General features: G+C 36.0%; 1 protein-coding gene across 5 annotated transcripts in view; it reads right to left on the bottom strand.

The window, feature by feature from the left end:
- CSNK1G3 (casein kinase 1 gamma 3) overlaps positions 1–22,483 on the bottom strand; it is a 107,485-nt gene that overhangs the window by 39,343 nt on the left and 45,659 nt on the right. For all 5 annotated transcript variants that reach the window (XM_028103562.2, XM_028103558.2, XM_028103559.2 and 2 more), the window contains exons 4-6: positions 20,915–20,984; positions 5,272–5,420; positions 3,512–3,746 (exon numbers count right to left, since the gene is read on the bottom strand). In XM_028103562.2, coding sequence (XP_027959363.1) covers positions 3,512–3,746; positions 5,272–5,420; positions 20,915–20,984 — 454 coding nt within the window. The remainder of the gene's footprint in view (positions 1–3,511; positions 3,747–5,271; positions 5,421–20,914; positions 20,985–22,483) is intronic.

Genomic DNA, 22,483 nt, shown 5'->3' with positions numbered 1-22,483 from the left:
CTTCTTAACATTAATCATCCAGCGAACATCAAGAGATATATATATACCACAGGTATAAAGAGGCTAAAATCCACACTGTGATTTTACACTATTCTTCCAGCTTTTTCCTTTTTAAATCCAATACAGTGCACAATCTCCACAAAAGAAAAATACTTATAAACCTGAATAAAGGTCTGTCTGGCCAAATTCTCTCTTTTGAAATGCTCATGTGTGTAGAAAGTCCTTGAATGCACAAGAGTAAATGAATGAATAAGAAAGCTTTAATTCCTCTTAAAAGAGTAATCACCAAAGTCCAGGCAAAGCGGAAAGGAAAAAATATATACACAAAATAAAATCACCACTAAAAGATCCCATTTTCACTACTTTTTCTTTTCTATCTGTTCCTGACTACTCACAAAGCTGGTGCTTTAAACTCAAAACATCACTAATAAGCCCATGTTCACAGCCACCTCACTTATAAAAATGCTTTAACTCTTCAGCACTTAAACTCATGTGACTTTAGCTTACTCTTAATTTCTTAAAAAACAGGAAATCATGTAATCTGGGAAACAAATTTTCTCCCTGTTAATACTGTCCATGTACTTCCCAAGTACTACATAAAAATTGAGAAGCAGGGCTTCTGTAAATAGGAGAAAGTAAGGATTAAAGCTTTTGTTCTTTGCAATACTTGTCAAAGAAATGTTTTGTTTGTTTTCTTCCTGAAAAAGGAGCAAAAAGAGATTACTGTAATAGTTAAATGCCATTTCCCAAGCTCTGAAGGCTTTTCCTAACAAGGACAAACGTATCAGATTCGCTTTGCCATTTCTACAAATAGAATGCTGTTACATTTACCATTGTTCAGATAAAAAAACACCGGGCCATAAGGAAGTTGTGACTTCATGTCTCACAATAAAATGGTGGCAAACCTTTGTTAGTTGTTATGAAATAGTCTGTTAACAACTACCATGAAATGAAAATCTCTCACAGACACTGTTCATATAAATACAGGTGTGCCTGACTTTAACAGAAGACACAATCCTGAAGAAAGCTGTGTATCTGAAAGGCACTCCCCCCACAAACACTACCTGAATGCAACTAATTTTAGATATTTGAAACTTACTTTTCTTAAAGTAAGGCAGATTTACATTTTTTCAGGCATTTCAGACACCTGAGGAGAAAAAATACCATGGCTCTACTATCAGGAGCTATCAGGGAAAATGCTATTAGTGAGCAAGTGCTATTAGTTCTGACTGAGAGGAAGAAGCACGGACATGCCATATATAGCAGGTAAGTCTGAGAAGAATGGTCAGAGAAGAAGCTATGACCAGGAGTTGAAGCCTGGGTCAGATGACTGCTAAGGTCTTGAACAAAAAGTGACTATACTGCAAGGTATGTTTAAGCAGTGATGATGGGTAAGTACTGATTGGTTTACATTTCTGTCTATTCTTCCTTGTCAGTGAGATGTCAGGGATGGAATCTAAAAGCAGAAAATAAAGTTTGACTTTCTCCCATATGAAAACCGACCATGGTTTAAGACTTAAGAATCAACTACTATAAACATAACCTAGAACTGATTTTTTTAGAAAAGCAAAGAGGTAACTCAATGGGAAAGAATATGGTATCATAAAAAGAACCTCAACCTCTAATTCACACCATGTAAAAATTAATTGTAGACGGTAGAAGAAAACATAAAATGTCTTTCATCTCCTGGGGACAAAGATTTCTTAGGATTCAAAAAGTAGTAACCATAAAACAAAAAAACTGATAAATAATTGATTTCACAAATATTTACAACTTTTGCACATCTATTGACACCACTAAGAAAATGAGTAGGTAAGCCACAGACTAGAAGAATCTATTCACAGTACACATATTTAGGAAGAATTTATATCCAGAATTTATAAAGAATTTCTACAAATCAACAATTAAATGACACACGTCATAAAAGATATACAAATGGTCAATAAGCACAAGTAACAGTGCTCAGAAGAGAAACTACTACATATCTACTACAACTGCTAGAATGAAAAAGAATGACAACTCCAAATGTTGTCAAGACTGAAAGAAACAACTCTCATTCACTGCTGGTAGAAACAGGAAATGGTTAAGAATGCTTGTGGGTACTGATGGGCAGTTTCCTATGAAGTTAAACAATACCTACCATATGACCCAACAGCAATTCCAATTTTAGGTATTTACCCAAAAGAACTGAAAACATATGCCCACTGAAAGATTTAAAAATTCCTAATAGTAAGGGGCGCCTGGGTGGCTCAGTCGTTAAGCATCTGCCTTCGGCTCAGGTCATGATCCCAGGGTCCTGGGATCGAGCCCTGTATCGGGCTCTCTGCTCGGCAGGAAGCCTGCTTCTCCCTCTCCCACTCCCCCTGCTTGTGTTCCCTCTCTTGCTGTGTGTCTCTCTGTCAAATAAATAAAATCTTTAAAAAATAAATAAATAAAATAAAAATTCCTAATAGTAAAACACTGTTAATAATCAAAATGTTCATCAACATTAGAATAAATAAAAACTTGTGTGGTATATTTGTGCAATGGAATACTACTGAGCCTTAAAAAGAAACAAATTACTGGGGCCCCTGGGTGCTTCAGTCAGTTGAGTGTCCTGTCCAACTCTTGATCTCGGCTCAGGTCATGATCTCAGCTCAGGTCATAATCCTGGAGTCATGAGATCAAGCCCCACGTCAGGCTCCGTGCTGGGTGTGGAGCCTGCTTAAGATTCTCTTACTCTCGGGCGCCTGGGTGGCTCAGTTGGTTAAGCGACTGCCTTCGGCTCAGGTCATGATCCTGGAGTCCCAGGATCAAGTCCCGCATCGGGCTCCCTGCTCGGCAGGGAGTCTGCTTCTCCCTCTCCCGCTCCCCCCTCTTGTGTTCTCTCTCTCTCTCTCTCAAATAAATAAATAAAATATTAAAAAAAAAAGATTCTCTTACTCTCTCCCCCTGCCCCTCCCCCTTCTCTAAAAAAAGAAAAAAAAAAACCAATTCCTGAAAAACAAACAATAATCTCATACTGAGCCAAAGAAGCCAGATGATTCCATTTATATGAAGTAACAGAATCAGCGAAACTAATCTATGGTGATAGAAATCACATCAATGGTTACTTTTGGAGAAAGTGGGGAGAAAGCAAGAATGAAGTCTAGGGGATGATAACAATGTTGTAAATCTTGACAGGGTTGTGGGCTATCCACATGTGTACATATGTCAAAAAATCACAAATTATATACTCAAATGTTGTAAACTTTACCTAACTGTATAAAAGTTGAACATTTCAAGTTGTCATATAAAACAAAGGACAGAGTGAATATAAGGATATCTGTCATTCATTTACTCTAGAGCAACTTATTTTAAAAGAATTGTATTAAATATAAATCAAAGTAAACTCTAGCTAGATGTGAGTAATAAAAATTACAACAGAAGCAACTGCAACCAACCAAAATTGAACCATAGTAACAAATAAAAACTCACACTGTTAGCATAGTTACTGAATTCAAATTTCTGTACTTATGAAAGGTACACATACCTTTTCCTAAATGTGTGTTTATGCTCATATATCTAGCTGTTCCTGTAAGGCTCTTGTGTTCTCTGTATGGTATGTGTTTCTTTGTCTCCGGATCAATATATTCCTTTGCCAAACCAAAATCTATAATATGAATAACTTGCTGGGTTTTGTTTCCTGGTCGTCCTATTAAGAAGTTCTCAGGCTTTACATCTCTGTATATCAAGTTCTTTGAGTGGACATATTCCATGCGAGAGATCTTGATTCACAAAAAAATAAAAAAAGAAAAGAAAGAAAGTTTAATTTTAGGCTGTCACTAGCATAAAAAAGCATGATAGAGACATGACAAAATTCTCATAAACAACATAAAGAAGAAAATAATTAGAAACTGTTTCAGCCCTTTAAAAGTAACATAATAATCAGTCTATAGTTTCTCAAAAATATATCCAATTATGACCAAAAGTCTTTGCTTTCACTGTAATGGTCACTTATAGAAGAAAGTATTTGAATTTCATGAATTCCTTTCATACCAGTGAGCCGGATTCAGACAGCACTTACAGATGATGCCACCTCAGACAATCAAAAAGCTTTATTTACTAATACCAAGTCTTGAACTGAGACATATAAAGAGACATATTCATAAAGTCACCATTTGTTCTTCCTTATCAATTCAATCATCAAGCAACTGTTACCGTTATATTAAAGAAACTTACAGTCTAAACTGTTAAATAAAAACAACACAGTACCCTTCAAGATATCTTTCTTTTTCCTTTTTATAACTTACTTATGTCTTTCCTTAGGTATTAAACATTTTTAAAGGATCTTAAAACCAGAAAATTTTGGAAGACCACTTTAATTATAATATAGTACATTTTCAACAATTCTTTTACATATTCTCAAATAATGTTCATTGTACAAAATATCACAACATAGGACATTACAAACAAGAAAACAAAATTGCTTCATTTAGCCATAATAAAGGTAGACAACACAATGTACACATACAGTCACTTAGGCCATTTTCATTTGTTGACAAATTCTGGATCATAATAATATACAGCATTTCTAGGACCCACACTTTTAATGATATATGTTGAGCATTTTCCAGGTTATAGGACATTCTTTTAATACACACTTTTTAATGGCTACGTATTATTTTATGGCTACTAATAATTTACTCAACTAATCCTGTAATTTCTCTACATTTGGGTTGTTTCCCATGTTATGATAAACATCCTTGCACAAAAAACTTTAAGTGTATGTGAAGAGTTCCACTGGATATATTTGTAGAGGTGGAATTAATGAGTCAATGGAGAAAAACAACTTTAAGATTTTGCAACATACTATTGGCAGAGATTTCAAAACTGCCTTAAATCATCCTCTAAGTTGTTTCCCCATTGGTTCCCTGAAATTTAAATATTTTATAAGACTCCCTCATTGTTTCTTCTTTTTCTAGGCCATTAGAATTTATTACTAACATTATAAATCCATGTTTCTGAGGGTTCTCTTTTCTAAGCATTCATCTTCTATATGAAAATAGGGCTAGAAACAATTCTCAAACTTGAGGACATTCTGATCTTAAAGCAGTAAGGTATTAATTCTTTCACCCAAATAAAATACAGTTGGCTTAGTTATTTTAAGTTCTATGCATCCTAATAGAAACTTCATTAGATCAAATGTTCTGTAAAGATAACACCACAAAACTTGAAACTTTCAATATGAATGTATGACCAAAAGAACCATACAACCATTCAAACACTTTCAGAACCTTCTACTTGACTTACCAGCTGGATAGCAATCATGAGAACTGTCTTAAGAGAAAACGTCCTGTCACATAAATCAAACAAATCTTCCAAACTAGGTCCCAGCAGTTCGAGCACCATGGCGTTGTATTTACCACAAGGGCCAAAATAGTAAACTTGAGGTATACCATCTGGGGGGAAAGAAAAAGGATTTTAATCTTTTCCTCATCTTAAATATCCAACTTTTCTTCCTAGAAAATTAATAAGCAATTTAAGAAATATTTTTTGTTTTAAGAAGTGCAGCACTATTTGCACTTTTTCCATACACACAATGAACTTTTCCTAAGCCAACCTTCTCTCTCCCCGTACCTTTTTCATGTTCACAGGGCAGTCTGGTTATACCTGTCCTGCAGGTGCATTACTGAACGACATCACAGACAGTGCTTCCTTGTTGGTCTGCAACACCTCACCAGAGACAGGAACGGGGCCTTCTAGCCTCATATTTCTATGGCCTACAGAAACACTTGCTGCACTGAAAAAATTCATTTTTTTTTTTTTTTAACAAAGAAGTCGCTGCTCTCTTGTATAAGTCTGAGGGAGGCATAATGCTCTATCACCCTCCAAGATTCCGTCCTCTGGTGTACACACACCATACAATTCCCTCCCCGTGAGTGCAGGTAAGACCCCAGATTTCACTCTTGTGATTAGGTTACGTTATGTGACAAAAGTGATGTAAATAAGGCCCCATCAGTGGGCCTAACCTAATCAGGTAAGCCCTTTAAAAAAGAGGGTCTAAAAGTCGAAGATATTCAAAGCAGCAGAGAAGCTCTCTTGTTGATTTTTAAGAAGGAAACTGTCCTGTCGTAGAAGACACCACATGCCCTGGAATGGTGGACAGGCTCTAGGAACTGAGGGCCTCAATCCCGTAGCCGTAAGGAACTGAACTCTGGAAATAACCAGTGAGCTTGGAGAAGGACTCTGAGCCTCAAGCCAGACTCTAGTGCAGGCTTACACCTTGATTACAGCCTGGCAAAACCGTCAACAGAAGACCCAGTTCACCCAACCCTGGAGTCCTGGCCCATGGAAATTGGGAGATAAGGAAGTCTCTTGCACTATGCCACTAAATACTAAGTAATTTATTATATGATAATATAAAATAATACAAACTCCAAATTTGAAGTCTAAATGCACAGAAATCTGTATTTGATTTTTAGAACTAAGAGTTTCACAATAAACTAACATATCATCAGTGATCAATTTATCTTAACAATGTATTTATTTATTCATTTGTACAAAGTAAACTTCTTCCATCTTCAATGTCTCACTTTTACTTCCAAGTGATTTGTTTTTCCTGCTTGCTTGTTTGTTTTTAGTAATTTTAGAAGGGAAAAGACTCTCTCAAGATAAAACTCTCTTACTCTTTTCTAAACTGTCCTATTTTTTTAAATACATTTCAGTTTGCTTCTCCATAACATTAGTGGTTTGGATAAGACCAGCTTTCCTCAGATGTGAATGAGTGAGGCAGCAAAACATCTGGGGATGGGAAGGCAAGATAATAAATCATGGTGCGAGTGGGGAAAAGGGGATAAGTTCAAACTCCATACACGATCCCCCTCCCCAGAAAGAGATTCCCGTCCAACCCCTCCATGTGTGTATGTCAGCACACACCGCCACACACACACACGGTACTTCCCTTCATCACAGGGTATCACTATTTTAGTGTAAGCCACTCTTATCAGAGCCTGTCTTGCATCCATGTGTCAGATCTACCCCTCACACGTGTAAAAGTAAAAAAAAAAAAGTTCAGAAATAGTGAATGAGAAGCTCACTAAAGTTTATTCCAACTCTGAAATACTACTTTTATTGTGCTATACACTGCTTTTATTACGCTACTAAGAGCCTGGAGCTGCAATTAAGACATTAAAACTTCTCAGCTACTAAGTTTTTAAAATTATTTCCACAATGCCTTGTTTTCCCCACTCTACCACTGAAAGTTAATTTTCATGCTGTTAATTTAGCAATCTCTAATAACTCACTTCTCTTCAGTTTATTGCTTCTGATCTGTAGGATGCAAGCAAACCAGATCATCAAGCTTGTTAGAACTATATATGGAATGTAAAAATAAACAGGTTCTGAGGTTCTTCCATGAAAGGACTGTCAAAGGGCTTTTTGACTTCCTTCTGAGTCACTATCTGTATTCCTAATAATTGAAGTTGTTGTGAAATGACCTCTCAATAAGGCAGCAATATACTTTGGTTGATTAAATGACTGATTTAGGGACGCCTGGGTGGTTCAGTCAGTTAAGTGCATCTGCCTTCGGCTCAGATCACAATCCTGGGGTCCTGGGATCGAGTCCCACATCGGGTTCCTTGCTTGGCAAGGAATCGGCTTCTTCCTCTGCCCCTCTCCCTGCTTGTGCACACACTCTCTCTCTCTATGTCTGACAAATAAATAAAATCTTTAAAAAAAAAAACAAAAAAAAAATGACTGATTTATTCAAATGTTTTCAAAGATTTCCAAAAACAAAATCATTTAAGAACTTTCACTGTCTTAAGTAATTCAATGAATGTTTACAGAATATCCACTACATCCTTATGCACAGGGTGGGACATTATGGATTAAGGGTGGACAAGACACCATGATCAAGGATAATTTAACCCAGGAATGCAAGTTTATGTTAACATCCAAATATCCACCAATGCAATTCACCACAGTAACAGAATAAAGATGAAAAACCATGACATCATCTTAATAGATACGGAAAAAGCATGTGTGACATTAACTCTCAGCAAATCTGGAATTGAAGGTTAACTTCTTCAACCTGGTAAAGGGCCTCTATAAGAAACTCACAACTAACATCATACTTAACGGTGAAAGAATGAATGCTTTCCATTTATGACTGGGAACAAGACAAGGATATCCACTTTCACCTCTTTTATTCAACAGTGCAATGAAGCAAAAAAAATAAAAGGCATTCTCAAAAATGAACAAAGAGTCTGTTACTTTAAGAAAAAGTGAAATAATTTACTTGTTCCTATTTGTTACCAATAATAAAATTTAAGCTTTCACATAAAAATCAGATTTTGGCTAAATCTGTACCTGCCAAGATGACCTTTGAAAACTTCCCAATACTAAAAAGAGAAAAATACAATACCTTTTCTGATAAACCGTGGTGACACTAACTATTATGACTTAATTTTAGGTAATAAATATAGCAATAACTGAAAATCTAATTCAGTAAACCAGTATTTTCCAAGCGACCAAGGCATGTGTTTGTAAATCCATGCACAGGTAAGGGGCGCCTGGGTGGCTCAGTCAGTTAAGTGGCTGCCTTAGGCTCAGGTTGTGGTCCCAGGGTCCTGGGATCGAGCCCCGCGTCGGGCTCCCTGCTCAGTGGGGAGTCTGCTTTTCCCTCTCCCTCTGCCTGCCTCTCTGCCTACTTCTGCTTTCTATCTCTCTGTCAAATAAATAAATAAAATCTTAAAAAAAATGCACAGGTAAATAATCTAAAGTATAATGGATTTTAATGTAAGAGAGAATAGGAAAAGGTTTTTCCATATGGCTTCTAACTCTATACTGCAACTTTAAGAAACTACCACCGGACAAGTTTTAGTGTAGTGCCAAAATTAACAATTTAAAGGCTAATTAATTAGCCTAGACTAACAAAGCTGTGAGTTAAAATCTTATTGGAGAAATACGAATTGGGACATTTTTGGAGGAAAACTGCCCTAACCTTTCAAAACAAGCAAAAACATGCGTACAATTATATCGAAGCTGTTGTTGGTAACAATAAAAAAAAAAAGAAAAAGAAAAAGAAACCAAATGGGAACCACCTAAACATTCATCAACTCCAGACTAACAAAACCAATTATATTATACCCACACTGTGGAACATAACATAGACTTTTAATTACCTGTGGAAATAAATCGTGACGGACAAACTTCTACTTTTTACTTCTTATAAGTATGAAGTGATCAATTTTGTTGTTTACAACAACCATACATTACTTTTAAAATAAAATGTTTCTAATGAATCATTAAACACACATACGAAAAGATACCGGAAGGAAAAACCAGAAAGCTAACAGATTACTGGAAGCACAGGTGATTTCTACTTCCAAATTGTTATGAAGAACACATGCTATTTTTACAACCAGGAATAAAATGCTCGTTTTTAAAATTTTTCTGGAACCACAAACAAAATCTTGAACTGGAAAATGATTTAGACTACATTTATTTAATCCATGTATTAACTCATTGAGCAAGTATTTCTTAAACATTCTCCCAAATATTGAAAATTATACAGGTGTACTGCTACTCTTATTAACTGTTAGCTTCATTCCAGAGCTCCTAGAAACAAAGCTAAGTAGACCTTAGGACTCTGGGCCTTATAACGTGTGTGGTTTCCCCGGCCTTCCCAGTGCACCTCACTAACACAAGGAACAGACTTATTCAAAGGTAACAATTTACTCTGCCTCATTTCCAGTTCTTCTAAAGCTGCATTTCAAAAATTTCTACTCTAGTTCTGCCATCCAAGCTGCCAGCTTCAATTTTTACCCAACTTTCAAATCTCCTCTTATCAAACTATCTCTATTAAGCATGACATGAAATTTATAATTATTCACACACAATTTCTCACAGATGAGGAAAGGCATGCATAAGTAAATATGCTCTGCTCTATTTCATACAAGCCAACTCGTTGCCAGGAGAATTACCGTGTACCTAACATGCACATTCAATGAAGCTATTTATATAACATACCTTTGAGTTTCTATAATAACACCATGAGAAAGATCAGCAAAGGGACAAAAACTGATTTGGTTTTCTCAAAAACTTCCTTTCTTTAATGGTTTCAAAGTGTCTCAAAATTATGTATCTCTACCCTACTCATGATGGCTAAATTCGATAAACAGCATTACATTTTACTGAGTAAATTTAACACTTAGTCTACAATTTGAACAAAAATACTTCAGCTTTATCATGCAACATAATTTTACCTTAAAATATGACTCAGCATAAATCGTTGGGGGATAAAAAAAAGACAACCCTAAATGACTCTTTAAGATACATACTGTTCTATGAATCAATGAGTATACTTCTTAGGTAAGTATTAATAATGTATTTCAACACCAATTTCATGTCACTGAAGTATAAAATCAAGAGTTATAATTTGTCTTAAAAAATCAAGAACCACTCTAAAGGTCAAACTAGAATTTCATTTCCCAGGACAAGTCTGGGCAGTTTTCTAACACTGAACGAACAAAATTAAATTGTTAGGAGTTAGGAAACATTGCAACTAACAAACAGGAGCTAGGGAGTACCCCAAGCAAAAACAAAACAAAACAACCACAGCCAATATGAATATGGGAGGCAAGACCACCAGGAAGAGGATTTATGGAAGGAGAGATGAAGGAAAAGACGGCGAAAGAGAAGAGAAAAGCAGAAACAAGGTTTAGAAGGAAGAGTAATGAGGTGTTACATTATTACCGATGCCTCTTGATCAAGGTACTTCGCTACTGAATTGCATGAATGCAAACCAACTCAGAAGCAGGAACAAGATTTGTATTTGATCTATGTCCAGTGAAGTTTCAACTATCAACTTACACTGCACCCAATTTGAACTGTTTTAAAATTCTTTGTGAGACTACTATAAAGAGCCATCCACTGTGAATTTATGAAAGTTAGTTCTGATAATTTCCAATATCACTAATTTTCAGGGCTGCTTATTAGCACCCTCATCTTCAAGACAAGTATATCTTTCCCCAAGAAACCTGAAGAATGGGCAAAAATAAAAAATTCATATATTATTGAAAATACAATCTCACCCTTAGTCTCCTAAAATTGATTTTATTAAACACTTCATTTTATATTTCAGCCTTCCATTTAAGTGACAAAACATTTAAGTCACAGAGCAACATCAGGAGGTCTAACAAGCACTCTTAAAGACTGCTTAGTACTTTGTGCCAGTATTGAAGTACTTGAGTTCCTTAGAGTTGGGCGATCGTTAAACATTATCATTAAAAGAAATAATATCATGTTGTTTCGTTCCGTTTTTCAGGTCTGGTATTGTTCTTATGGGAAGGATTAGAACAAAAGCATTAACATTCTGATTAGGAAATTTGACTTTACAGATGTACTTCAGAAAACCTAAAATCTGATTAGAAATACTATACACATAGTATCACATAGGCTATGTTCTTTTCCAAGGAAGTTTTACTTTGGGGCGTTCTTAACCTTTAACAAAATGCTTATACTCTTAGCTGAGCAGTTCTCAACATGTGGTCTGGAGGCACACAGTTGGCGGGGGGATGGCCCATGAGACCCTCTAGGAGGTCAGTGACATCAAAATTATTTTTATAATAACACTAAGATGTCATTTACCTTTTTCACTCTCCTCTCACAAGTGAACAGTCGAATTTTCCAGAGGTTACATGACATGTGATATGGCAACAGACTGAACAAAGAAGATAAGGAGAATCTAGCTGTTTTCTAGTAAGCCAGACATTAAAGAACTGTGCGAATTTGTAAAATAAGGACACTTTTCTCACATTTTTTTGACTTGGAAAATATGGTTAGTAAAATAGTGATTTTAAAATGTTAGTGTTATTTTAAAGTGAATTAATATAGCAACATTTTTATATTTATGTTTTAATTTCTCATATGGTAAATATCAACAGCTAATAACTCACAGCAACAAAAGGTCTCCGGGATCGTCAAAAAGTTTGGTGGCTCAGTTGGTTAAGCGACTGCCTTCGGCTCAGGTCATGATCCTGGAGTCCTGGGATCGAGTCCCGCATCGGGCTCCCTGCTCAGCAGGGAGTCTGCTTCTCCCTCTGACCCTCCCTCCTCTCATGTGCTCTCTCTCTCTCTCATTCTCTCTCTCTCAAATAAATAAATAAAATCTTTAAAAAAAAAGTTTGAAGGCTAAAAAAGGATCCTGAGACTCAAAAGTTTTGAGAATTGCTGACCAAGCTGAACAGCAAGCTGTGATGTGAACAAGTAGGTGCACTTAGTTCCAGACTTGGCCAACAGTGGTTCCATTAAATTCCAGCACCCACATTTAGTAATAAAATTCTACCAATTAACCCCAAATGAAATAAAGCCACCCCACTGTAAAAAGAAAAAAAAAAGTCCTTTCTGTGATAATTCTATTTACACATTGAGACTATTTTAAATTTCAGAGAACATTCAAAAAATAACACCTACAAATGAGTATTGTTCATTATATCGAATACTGAATAAAATTATATTCGTTATATAATGTTATATTTTTCATAATTTAGTTATTATCCTCTGGGCCTAATTAATTAAGGAAAAAATAAATCCTCTGTATCATTTTTACCCCCAAGCTTCTAGTTTGCAAATTTTTTTCTCACAATGTGCTACTTTATATTTAAATCAAAATAAATCAAAAATAAAAGTGAAATATGGAATCATCATACTGTTTTTAATGGCTTTACACTTTCAATCTTTTCACGATTACATAAATTTAAAAATGATGCTGCATTTTAGAAAATTAAATCCATCACCATTTAGTCCTACCCTATTCAAAGGTATGTTTTTTTTAAGATTCTTACGTGATTAATTTCTCACTAAAAATACTATAATTACCACATCATATACAACTATTCTAGTACCTGCACCATATAAACCAAACTAAAACCACTAACAGTTAACCCTTCCTTCTTATATTGGTAACACATAGCATTCTTTAAATGCACACATTGTCCATCAACTATAAGGACTTTAACATAAAAACTTTGTAAAAAGTAGCAATATACATATGTAGGTAGTCACATATAAATTGGTAAGAGTTCAGCAATGCATAGCTGACAAATTCCCATACAGAGAGGCCTCCGTAAGGAATGAGAAATATTACGTATACTTAAGAGGTCTTCTAAAAGCAATTCAGCTAAGACAGAAAAGGGAACTCTCAGAAGCTGCTACATCAACTGTTGGTTATCTGAGCTGAGATTAAGTCTACACTAACCACTGGCTCATCCACACAGTATTCTTTATTGTTTGTTAATACCAAAATACAATAGGTGACATTCTAATCAGTATATTCACTTCACTTTCACGGTTTTTACAATATTTTCCTCTCAGCTTCCTCAAATAGACATAAGATACACAGAAAGAGTAGAATTTCTTAAATTTCTTCAACACAGAAAAACTCAGGCTTCTCAATGAATAAAAGGAACTTTAGATATTAACAAATGGATACGGCCAGCTTTAAAAGCTTTGTACTGTTACAACCTTTCTTTAAAGTAAAGAGTATGATCAAATTTCCATACATTATGGACTCACCAACACATATTTAGCTAGCAGACAGACCTAAACTGTCTTGAAAAGAGGGATGTGAAAATGGAGGCATCTGTAAACCAGATCAAAACACACAGGCAACACCTAAATCCTGGCTTTTTGACAAAGCACAAACCAAGAAGGCAGAGGGGTCAGTACAAGGCAGGGAGAGGAGCTCTTTTAACAGCTCTTGAAAGGCAATACCATGGAGAGGTGTAATTTTAAAAAGAGCCACTGCTGCTATTATCAAATTATTGTTTAGAACTACATAGTTCAGGGCACATCAAAAAGCCAAGGCACTCACTTAGAAACAATGATTTAACATACACATGGTCTCAAACAGGGTGTTTAATATCACTCCTATATTTGCAGATTGCCAACAACAGTAATTTATAACAGAAAAAAGATTATTCTACTTCCTTTGGTAAGCAGTAACTTATGACAAAGAAAGGTTATTTTACTTTCTGTTAGAAAGATTATCAGCTAATAAAGAAATGCTAAGGAATAAATAATTGCAAAGTTTTCCCCAGCAGAGCCTATGAAAACCATCTGATATGAAGAATTAACATAAAGAAGCAATACTCAGAATCACTGATCTTCAGAGAAAATTACCTCATAAATTTCAAAACATAGTCCATGCATTCTCATCAAGTATCAACAATTCAACTAAACTTTTTTTCAAGTAAATAAAAAAAATGGATTATTCTAATAATTAAAACTATGCTTCTCTAGAAAGTGATTATTTTTAGATGGCTGAACTGTATAGTTCAGTTAAGTAGGTAACTATCTGGCTATTGTCTAGGCTTATCATTTCTGTTATTTTAAAAAATACTTATTGATTTTTTCCTTCAACTTCCAGATCCCTAAAATGAGGAATTAAATTTGCCTAATTAGAGAATAATACACAAATGAAATAAATTAAAACAAGTAAAATTTTTGAAGTGGTATGACTATGCTTCTATGTCAGAAATGAAATAAACTAAAAACTTAATAATATAACAATCTTTATAATACTGGTATATCAAACTTCCAACACCAATCCCAGAAGTTAAAAAAAAAAAAGAAACTATAGGAAATTTTGAAATGGAATATATTATATATCACAACTTCACATCTAGTAAGAGAAAACAGTCTTTCTCATTTAAGAAATGAGTTAGGAGAACGCCTGGGTGGCTCAGTTGGTTAAGCGACTGCCTTCGGCTCAGGTCATGATCCTGGAGTCCCGGGATCGAGTCCCACATCGAGCTCCCTGCTCAGCAGGGAGTCTGCTTCTCCCTCTGACCCTCTTCCCTCTCGTGCTATCTCTCATTCTCTCTCTCTCAAATAAATAAAATCTTAAAAAAAAAAAAAGAAATCAGTTAAGAAATCAGTTCAACCATCTACCAAGGAACTACAATTGTCAAGCGCTCTGCTCAGTTTCAAGGATAAAAAAGCGAATACATCATTTCACTGCCCTTAAACAGTTCAAATGTTAATGGAGGGGACAGACATAAGCAAATAATAACGTAATATAATATGATACAAGAAAACTAAAGATATATTCAAAATAATGTCAGGTCAAAGAAGAAGCATTTCTGCAAAGAAAAAAACAATGTCAGGAAATGCATTGCAAAAGGGGTGACATTTAGCTAGGGCCTGAAGAAAGAAGGAATTCATTGAGAAAGAAAGACATTCCACAAAAGAAAATACAGACAGATGAAAATAATAAGATCTTTTCAAGGAAGAGTAAGTTGAGAGCAACCAAAAAGTGGATTAGCATAAAGAGAAAGAAATTTGGATTTTACGCTAAATGGTATGACAGAACTTTGGGATCATCCCAATTGGCTGAAATCAAAGGCAACTAATGTTTTCAGCTTGAATGGATGTGCCACTGATGGCACAAGATAATCCAAAAGAGCAAACAGGTCTTTGGGAAGAGAGAAAAATCACTGGAAAAGTAAGGAGAAAAGAAGGGAGGGAGCGAAATTCTAGGTTACAGAATTTCTCATTCCCCTAGGGACATACATGAGTAACTAAATTTTAAGAACAGAGGCAAGAGATAAAGAATTGGAAGTTATCCTTATTTAGACACCAATTTCATCTTTTTCTCCCTCCCTTCAGTTTCAAAAAATTCCGGCTCTTAAGATGAAAGCCACATACTAAGAACAGGAGCAGGAAGCTAAAGAGAGCCAGTGCCTTACTTCTGAGCAGCTATATCAACCCTACAATTGTCTACCTGAAAACTCCTTGTTGATTTTTCCTCACAAAATATCCCTCCACTTGTGTAAACTACTGCTATCATGATTTTTGTTACTGACAAAGTCATCTGTGCCCAACACCATGGTCAGCATGCTTTTGTCTCTGTTTCTCTTCTCATGTCACGCTCTGTACTCTCCCTTGGGGGATCTCAACCATTCCCTTAGCTTTAGAAACCACCTATGTGCTGATGACTCCCAAATCTAGATCTTATCTGACTCAGGAAATGCTGACTGGATGTGACAAGACTATTCAAAATATTACATTTTTGCTACTACAGAAAGTGATCTTGGTATAAAACACAATATTCTAATCCTACAGAAAGCTAAGTAGTAAGAGAGAGGCAATCCCTCATCTATGCACTAAAGCTGTACGGTCCCACTGTCTGTATAGAATGGATTCAGTGAACAAATGAGAGAGAAAACAAGGATATTCGCTGGGCAGTTAGAGAAAGAGAACGAGAGACATATGGACTTACATGGGGTTCAAAACCCAGACAGGCAGAACTAGAGAAATTATATATGTTTTCACAGACAGCTCAATAAATAATTCTAAATAAATCCATCTTTTCATTTTTGTTTTTATTGCGGTCAGGCATACATGATATAAAATGTGTTATTTTAACCATTTGTAAACATAAAGGTCAGTGGTATGAGGCAAATATTCACATTGCTGGGCAAGTGTCACCACTACTCATCTCCAGAACTCTTTCATCACTTCGTACTGAAACTCCATACCCATGAAATAGTATTTTCCCATTTCCCTCTCCCCTCAGCCCCAGGCAACCACCATTCTGCTGCCTGTCTCTCTCAATCTGACTACTCTCGGTACCTCAAATAAGTGGAATCACATAGTATTTGTCCTTTCATGACAGGCTTATTTTAGTTAGCAAAATGTCCTCAAGGCTCATCTATATTGTAGCATGTGTCCAAACTTCCCTTCTTTTTTAAGACTGAGTAATATTTCAGGGTGTCTGGCTGGCTCAGTTGGTTAAGCATATGCCTTTAGCACAGGTCATGATTCTGGAGTCCTAGGATGGAGCCCCACATCGGGATCCCTGCTCAGCAGGGGGTCTGCTTCTCCCTCTGACCCTCCCCCTTCTCGTGCTCTCTCTCTCAAATAAATAAAATCTTAAAAAAAACTGAATAATATATTTCATTGTATGTATGGATTACATTTTGTTTATCCATCCATCCACTGATGGACACAGGTTGTTCCCACCTTTTGGCTACTGCAAATCATGCTGCTCTGAACATGGGTATACGAGTATCTGCTAGCATGCAATCTTTGGTACAGATAACAAGAAGTGGAATTGCTGGATCAAACGGCAATTCTATGGTTAACTTTTTTGAGGAACTGTTTTCCATAATGTCTGCAGCTGTACCATTTTACATTCCCACCAGCAATGCACATTCATACCAACACTTGTTTACTGGTTGCCGGTTGTCTTTCATTTGTTTGATAACAGCCATTCTATGGGTATGAAGTGGTATATCTTTGTACTTTTGATTTACATTTCCCTAATGATTACTGATACTGGGCATCTTTTCAGGTGCTTATTGGCCATCTGTATATATTTGCAGAAATGTCTATTTAAGCCCTTTGCCCACTTTTGAAGTGGACTGCCCATATTCTTGGGGTCAAGTCTTAGGAGTTCATTAAATAGTGTGGATATTGATTAATTATACCTATTTTTAAAGAGAATACTAACAAGCAAACCGCTACCTAAATAAAACTTAAAGTACCTTAAGAGAGTTCTAAGTTAAATTACTTTGAATGGCTTATTTATGATTAAGAGCAGTCTGAAAATATAATCCTTTCAAGTATCAATTCCAAAATCAAACTTTTCTTTTTTTTTTTTTTTTAGTAGGCTAGACGCTGACTGTGGGGCTTGAACTTGGGACCCTGAGATCAAGAGTCACATGCTCTACTGACTGAGCCAGCCAGCAGCCCCAAATTCAAACTATTTAAAATCATCAGTCCCTCCCCCAAACAACTGAACTCTTGTTTTTCTACAAAGCTCACAGGGACACTCAAAAATGTTTTTAAAATTCATGATTGATAAAAAACTATACAGTAACCTAAATTCACATGATTCACATAAAATACTCAAAAATATTCACAATTTTGTCAGCTCCATGCAATAGCATTCATATTTTGACCTATGTAAATGCTATGCCATGGAGCCCAGGGGAGCACCTGATATATACTGACTGTCTTCTACATGGTGGACCCTGTCACTGTGGAACACTGCAGCCCTATGGCATTCAAGTGGTAAAGACGCAGACTTCCTTTTTATTACTACTCTGACATAACTTTTAAAGTTAAAAAAGGCAAAGAATATAATAATAAAATTAAGTGTACCTCTGGTATTCAATGACTCCCTAAACTCTAAACTGACTTATTCATTCTTCTCTAATTAAAGTGTTCAATCCTATTTTTCCAACTGATAGCTTTACTATGTTAGTAATGACCAATCTAATTACCTTTTATCTCCCCAGCATCCAATCTTCCTTCTGATTAACACCTCAGTTTCCCAATAGGCAACCACCTTGCCCCATTCTTAGTCCCAGAGTTTCAGGTAGCTGCTGAGATGAGCAAAAGATCTAAGTCTGGGCAATCAAATAGCAATTAAAACAAGGAAAGGCATGGGACACAAAATAAGACAGTAAGATTTGGTCCTAGAACTTTTGCTAGATTTTCAGGAAAGAAATGACATTATAGGGGTGGCTGGGTGCTCAGTCGGTTAAGCATCTGCCTTCGGCTCAGGTCATGATTCCAGGGTCCTGGGATCAAGATCCACATCAGGCTCCCTGCTCAGCGGGGAGTCTGCTTCTCCCTCTCCCTCTGCCACTCCCCCTGCTTGTGTTCGCTCTCTCTCCCTCTCTCCACTAAATAAATAAAATCTTTAAAAAAAGAAAAGAAAAGAGGGGCGCCTGGGTGGCTCAGTCGTTAAGCGTCTGCCTTCGGCTCAGGTCATGATCCCGGGGTCCTGGGATCGAGCCCTGCATCAGGCTCCCTGCTTGGCAGAGAGCCTGCTTCTCCTTCTACCACTCCCCCTGCTGGTGTTCCCTCTCTCTCTCTGTCTCTCTCTCCATCAAATAAATAAATAAAATCTTTACTAAAAAAACAAAAAGAAAAGAAATGACATAACTGCTAAGTTAGGCTACTGGTAACTACCTCTGCCATCTCATAAAAAGGGCCAACCAGAAAATGAATCTTACACACACACACACACACACACACACAGGCAGAGCACAGAAACAAATTCAAGAACGTCCCTGATGGCAGTATTTGAAATCCTGGGTACAATAATATCTTATAAATAGGTCCCTTCTCTGAATTTCCAGTAGATGAGCCAATAAACTTTTTTTTTTTTAACTTAGTTTCTTCAGGCTTTCTAGCACTTGCTATTTCTAACTAATATGTATGGTTTCACACATAATTAGTTTTATTCCCCCATCCTTTAAATCTCAGTTGTCAGTGATAATTTTGATAACTCCTGGACGGCTATCTGTATCAGACTTAGATGTGCATGATAAGAAGCCTACTGTGATAAAAATATTAATACAAAATGTCAACTTATTGTCCGTCCCCACAGTGACTACTCATTTGGAAAGTATGCTGCTGGAAAAAGAGAACGTGCAAAATTAATAATGCATTAAGAAGTGCTCAGCTCTATGAACTAGAGTGTAAACATATGTGCTTACAAAAAGACAAATGAAAAAATTCCATTTTATTAAATCTGGGGAAACAAAATATCCCTACCTGATAAGAAACTACACATACAAAATCATTACAGTTAGCAGAACAGAAGTAAACAGAAAAAGTATAGCTGTGAGAGGTTTCCACATAAAGGCAATGCAACATACTATAGGAAATGTTCTCATTAGTTTTTTTCCAATGGCAAAAAATATCCATTCTCACTAATTTTAGAGTTTACATAAAAATACACCTGTACTTAAAAAAAAAATTCACCAGTACTAACTTCCTACAGCCAATGTAATTACTGCATGCTTGTGGCTTAAAACAGCAATTTATTTTGTCACAAATCTGGAGGCCAGAAATCTGAAATCAGCGTCATTAGGTTGAACCAAGGTGTGGGCAGGGGCAAGTTTCCTCTGAAGGTTCTGAGGGAGGATCCTAGAAGCCGCTCCCAGGTTTGCGTGACTGCCATCATTCCCTGTTTACGGCTCTGTCACTCCAATCTCTGCCTTTGTAGCCACTTTGCCTTCTCCTCTTCTGTGTATATAAAATATCCCTCTGCCTCTCTTCTACAAGGACATTTGTGACTGTGTTTAGGGGATACCAAGATAATCCAGAATAATCTACCCATTGCAAGATCTTTAAATTCATCATACCTGCAAAGGTAAATTTACAGGTTCCAAGGATTATGATATGGATATCTTTTACAGGGCCATTTTTCAACCTACCACTATGTCATAAGTCATTTCAACAACTATAATATCACCAAAAAGGCTAAGACTATAGGAGTCATATGCATCTTGTATTCTCAAATTCAATTTTTTCACAATGTTCTCTATTCATATTAGCACCAACACAGTAAGCTCCAAAAAATGTCATAATTAAGATAAAAAGAGGGACACCTGAGTGGCTCCATCAGGTTAAGCGTCTGCCTTGGGCTCAGGTCATGATCCCAGGGTCCCAGAATCAAGTCCTGCATCAGGCGCCCTGCTGAGCAGGGAGCCTGCTTCTCCCTCTGCCTGCCTCTCTCTCTCTCTGACACATAAGTAAATAAAATCTTTAAAAAAAATAAAATAAAATGAGAACATTAAGACTCTAGTAAGGAAATGTCTTGTAAGGATAGCCTTAAGAAGTGATTCATTTTAACCAAATTTAAAATCTATTCTTTGAGGGCGCCTGGGTGGCTCAGTCGTTAAGTGTCTGCCTTCAGCTCAGGTCATGATCCCAGGGTCCTGGGATCGAGTCCCACATCAGGCTCCCTGCTCTGCGGGAGGCCTGCTTCTCTCTCTCCCACTCCCCCTGCCTGTGTTCCTGCTCTCGCTATCTCTGTCTCTGTCAAATAAATAAAATCTTTAAAAAAATAAAAAAATAAAATCTATTCTTTGAAACCAAAGAGTTATTATAACAATTCATTACAAATTTAAAAATTAATACAAGACTTTACCTCCAGATCCTAACTGCTTGTAGAATCTGTATTCCAAATGCAGCTGTGGTGCTCTGGATTTCATGGGCTCCTAATTAAAAAATAAACAAAAATAACAAAAAATATTTAAATTATTAAAATATCACTAGGCCCCAATCCCAAATGTTATAAATCTTGGTGTAAACTCATAATTTAATATTCTACTAAGCATCTTTCTCTAACATTAGATCCAAATAAAAATCAACTTTACATTCAATTAAAATCAACTGATACCATAAATGTACATAAGGTTAACTGGCTATTAGAAGAAGCAGTAAAGAAATCTCTATGTTTGACTCTTTGACTCTGAAGAAAATTATACTCCAAACATTCGTGACTAGGGAAAACGGTGGCCCTTACTCTTTTTCTCCCGTTCCCAAGAATTCACCTCTGAGCTGTGTATTTCTCATGTAAAGGTTCTAGGTTAAAGGGACGTCACAGACAAGTGGAGAAAGAACAAAGATGAAAATATGAAAATTTTGACAGGAGCAAGATATTTTTAAAATCTTTTTTAACTAGGGTATAGCTTACAATAAAACACGAAGTTCATAAGCATTACATCCATGAGCTTAGTTAACTACATATACTCCCACAACCACCACCTCAAAAAACCTTCAGAACATTCCCATCATCCTTCCCTCAGAGGCAGTCCCTTGTTGACTTTTATCACCTTTCGATGAGTTTCATCTGTTGTTCTATTTCATATAAATGACATTTTTCAGTGTATGTTTTATATGTGTGTGTCTGGCTTCTTTCACCCAACATAATGTTTTTAAGATTTACACACATACACACACACAAAGAAACAACAAAAACAAAAGCAAAAGAGACTCTAGATATAAGTAATAAACAAGAAATGTGTGAAAATATCTGTAGAAAAAAACTATTTAACAGGAAAGTAACAGGAAATCTGTACAAGATCCAATAGGAAAGTATAACAAAGTAACAATATTTAAACAAAATCAAAAGAACTTCAAAAAAATTTTAAGACTTCAATAATTGAACTTGCAAACTCAGTCTGCCAGCAAATTAACACAATAGAAGAGAAATTTTGGAAACTAGAAGATATAAGGGAAAACATCTATAGAACTAGAAAATGATGTAGAATGCCTCTATAAAATTATACGGAATGCATTATGAAAGAAGAAAAATGGAAAATACAGAAAAAAAGAAAAAAGATCAGAGACCTAGATAATACACTGAGAAAATTTAATAGACATTTGATAAGAGTCTCAGGAGGACAGGAGGGGAAGAAGTGAGCAGAAGCAACAACTGAAGAAGTAATTGCTATCTTTGAGAACTGATGAAAGACAACAAACTACAGACTCAGGAGAAATGTGGATCCCAAACAAAAGAACTTTAAAAACAAATCTATACCAAGACCTATTATAATGAAAACTATAACCCAGGACAAAGACTTCAGATAAGGAATGAGTGAAATCCCAGGGGAACAATTACAGTCATAACATTATTGTAAGAGAAAACAATGAGCTTAGCTCTTGAGAGGCAGGACAGAATAGTTAAAGGACAGACACTAAAACTACACTTTTC

This window comes from Eumetopias jubatus, unplaced genomic scaffold, assembly GCF_037043125.1.
Source record: "Eumetopias jubatus isolate StellerSeaLion01/CBP00866 unplaced genomic scaffold, mEumJub1_p1.0 scaffold_5, whole genome shotgun sequence".
Classification (NCBI taxonomy): Eukaryota; Metazoa; Chordata; class Mammalia; order Carnivora; family Otariidae; genus Eumetopias; species Eumetopias jubatus.
The sequence above is the reverse complement of the archived record's forward strand: the minus strand, read 5'-3'. Positions and strand labels throughout refer to the sequence as shown.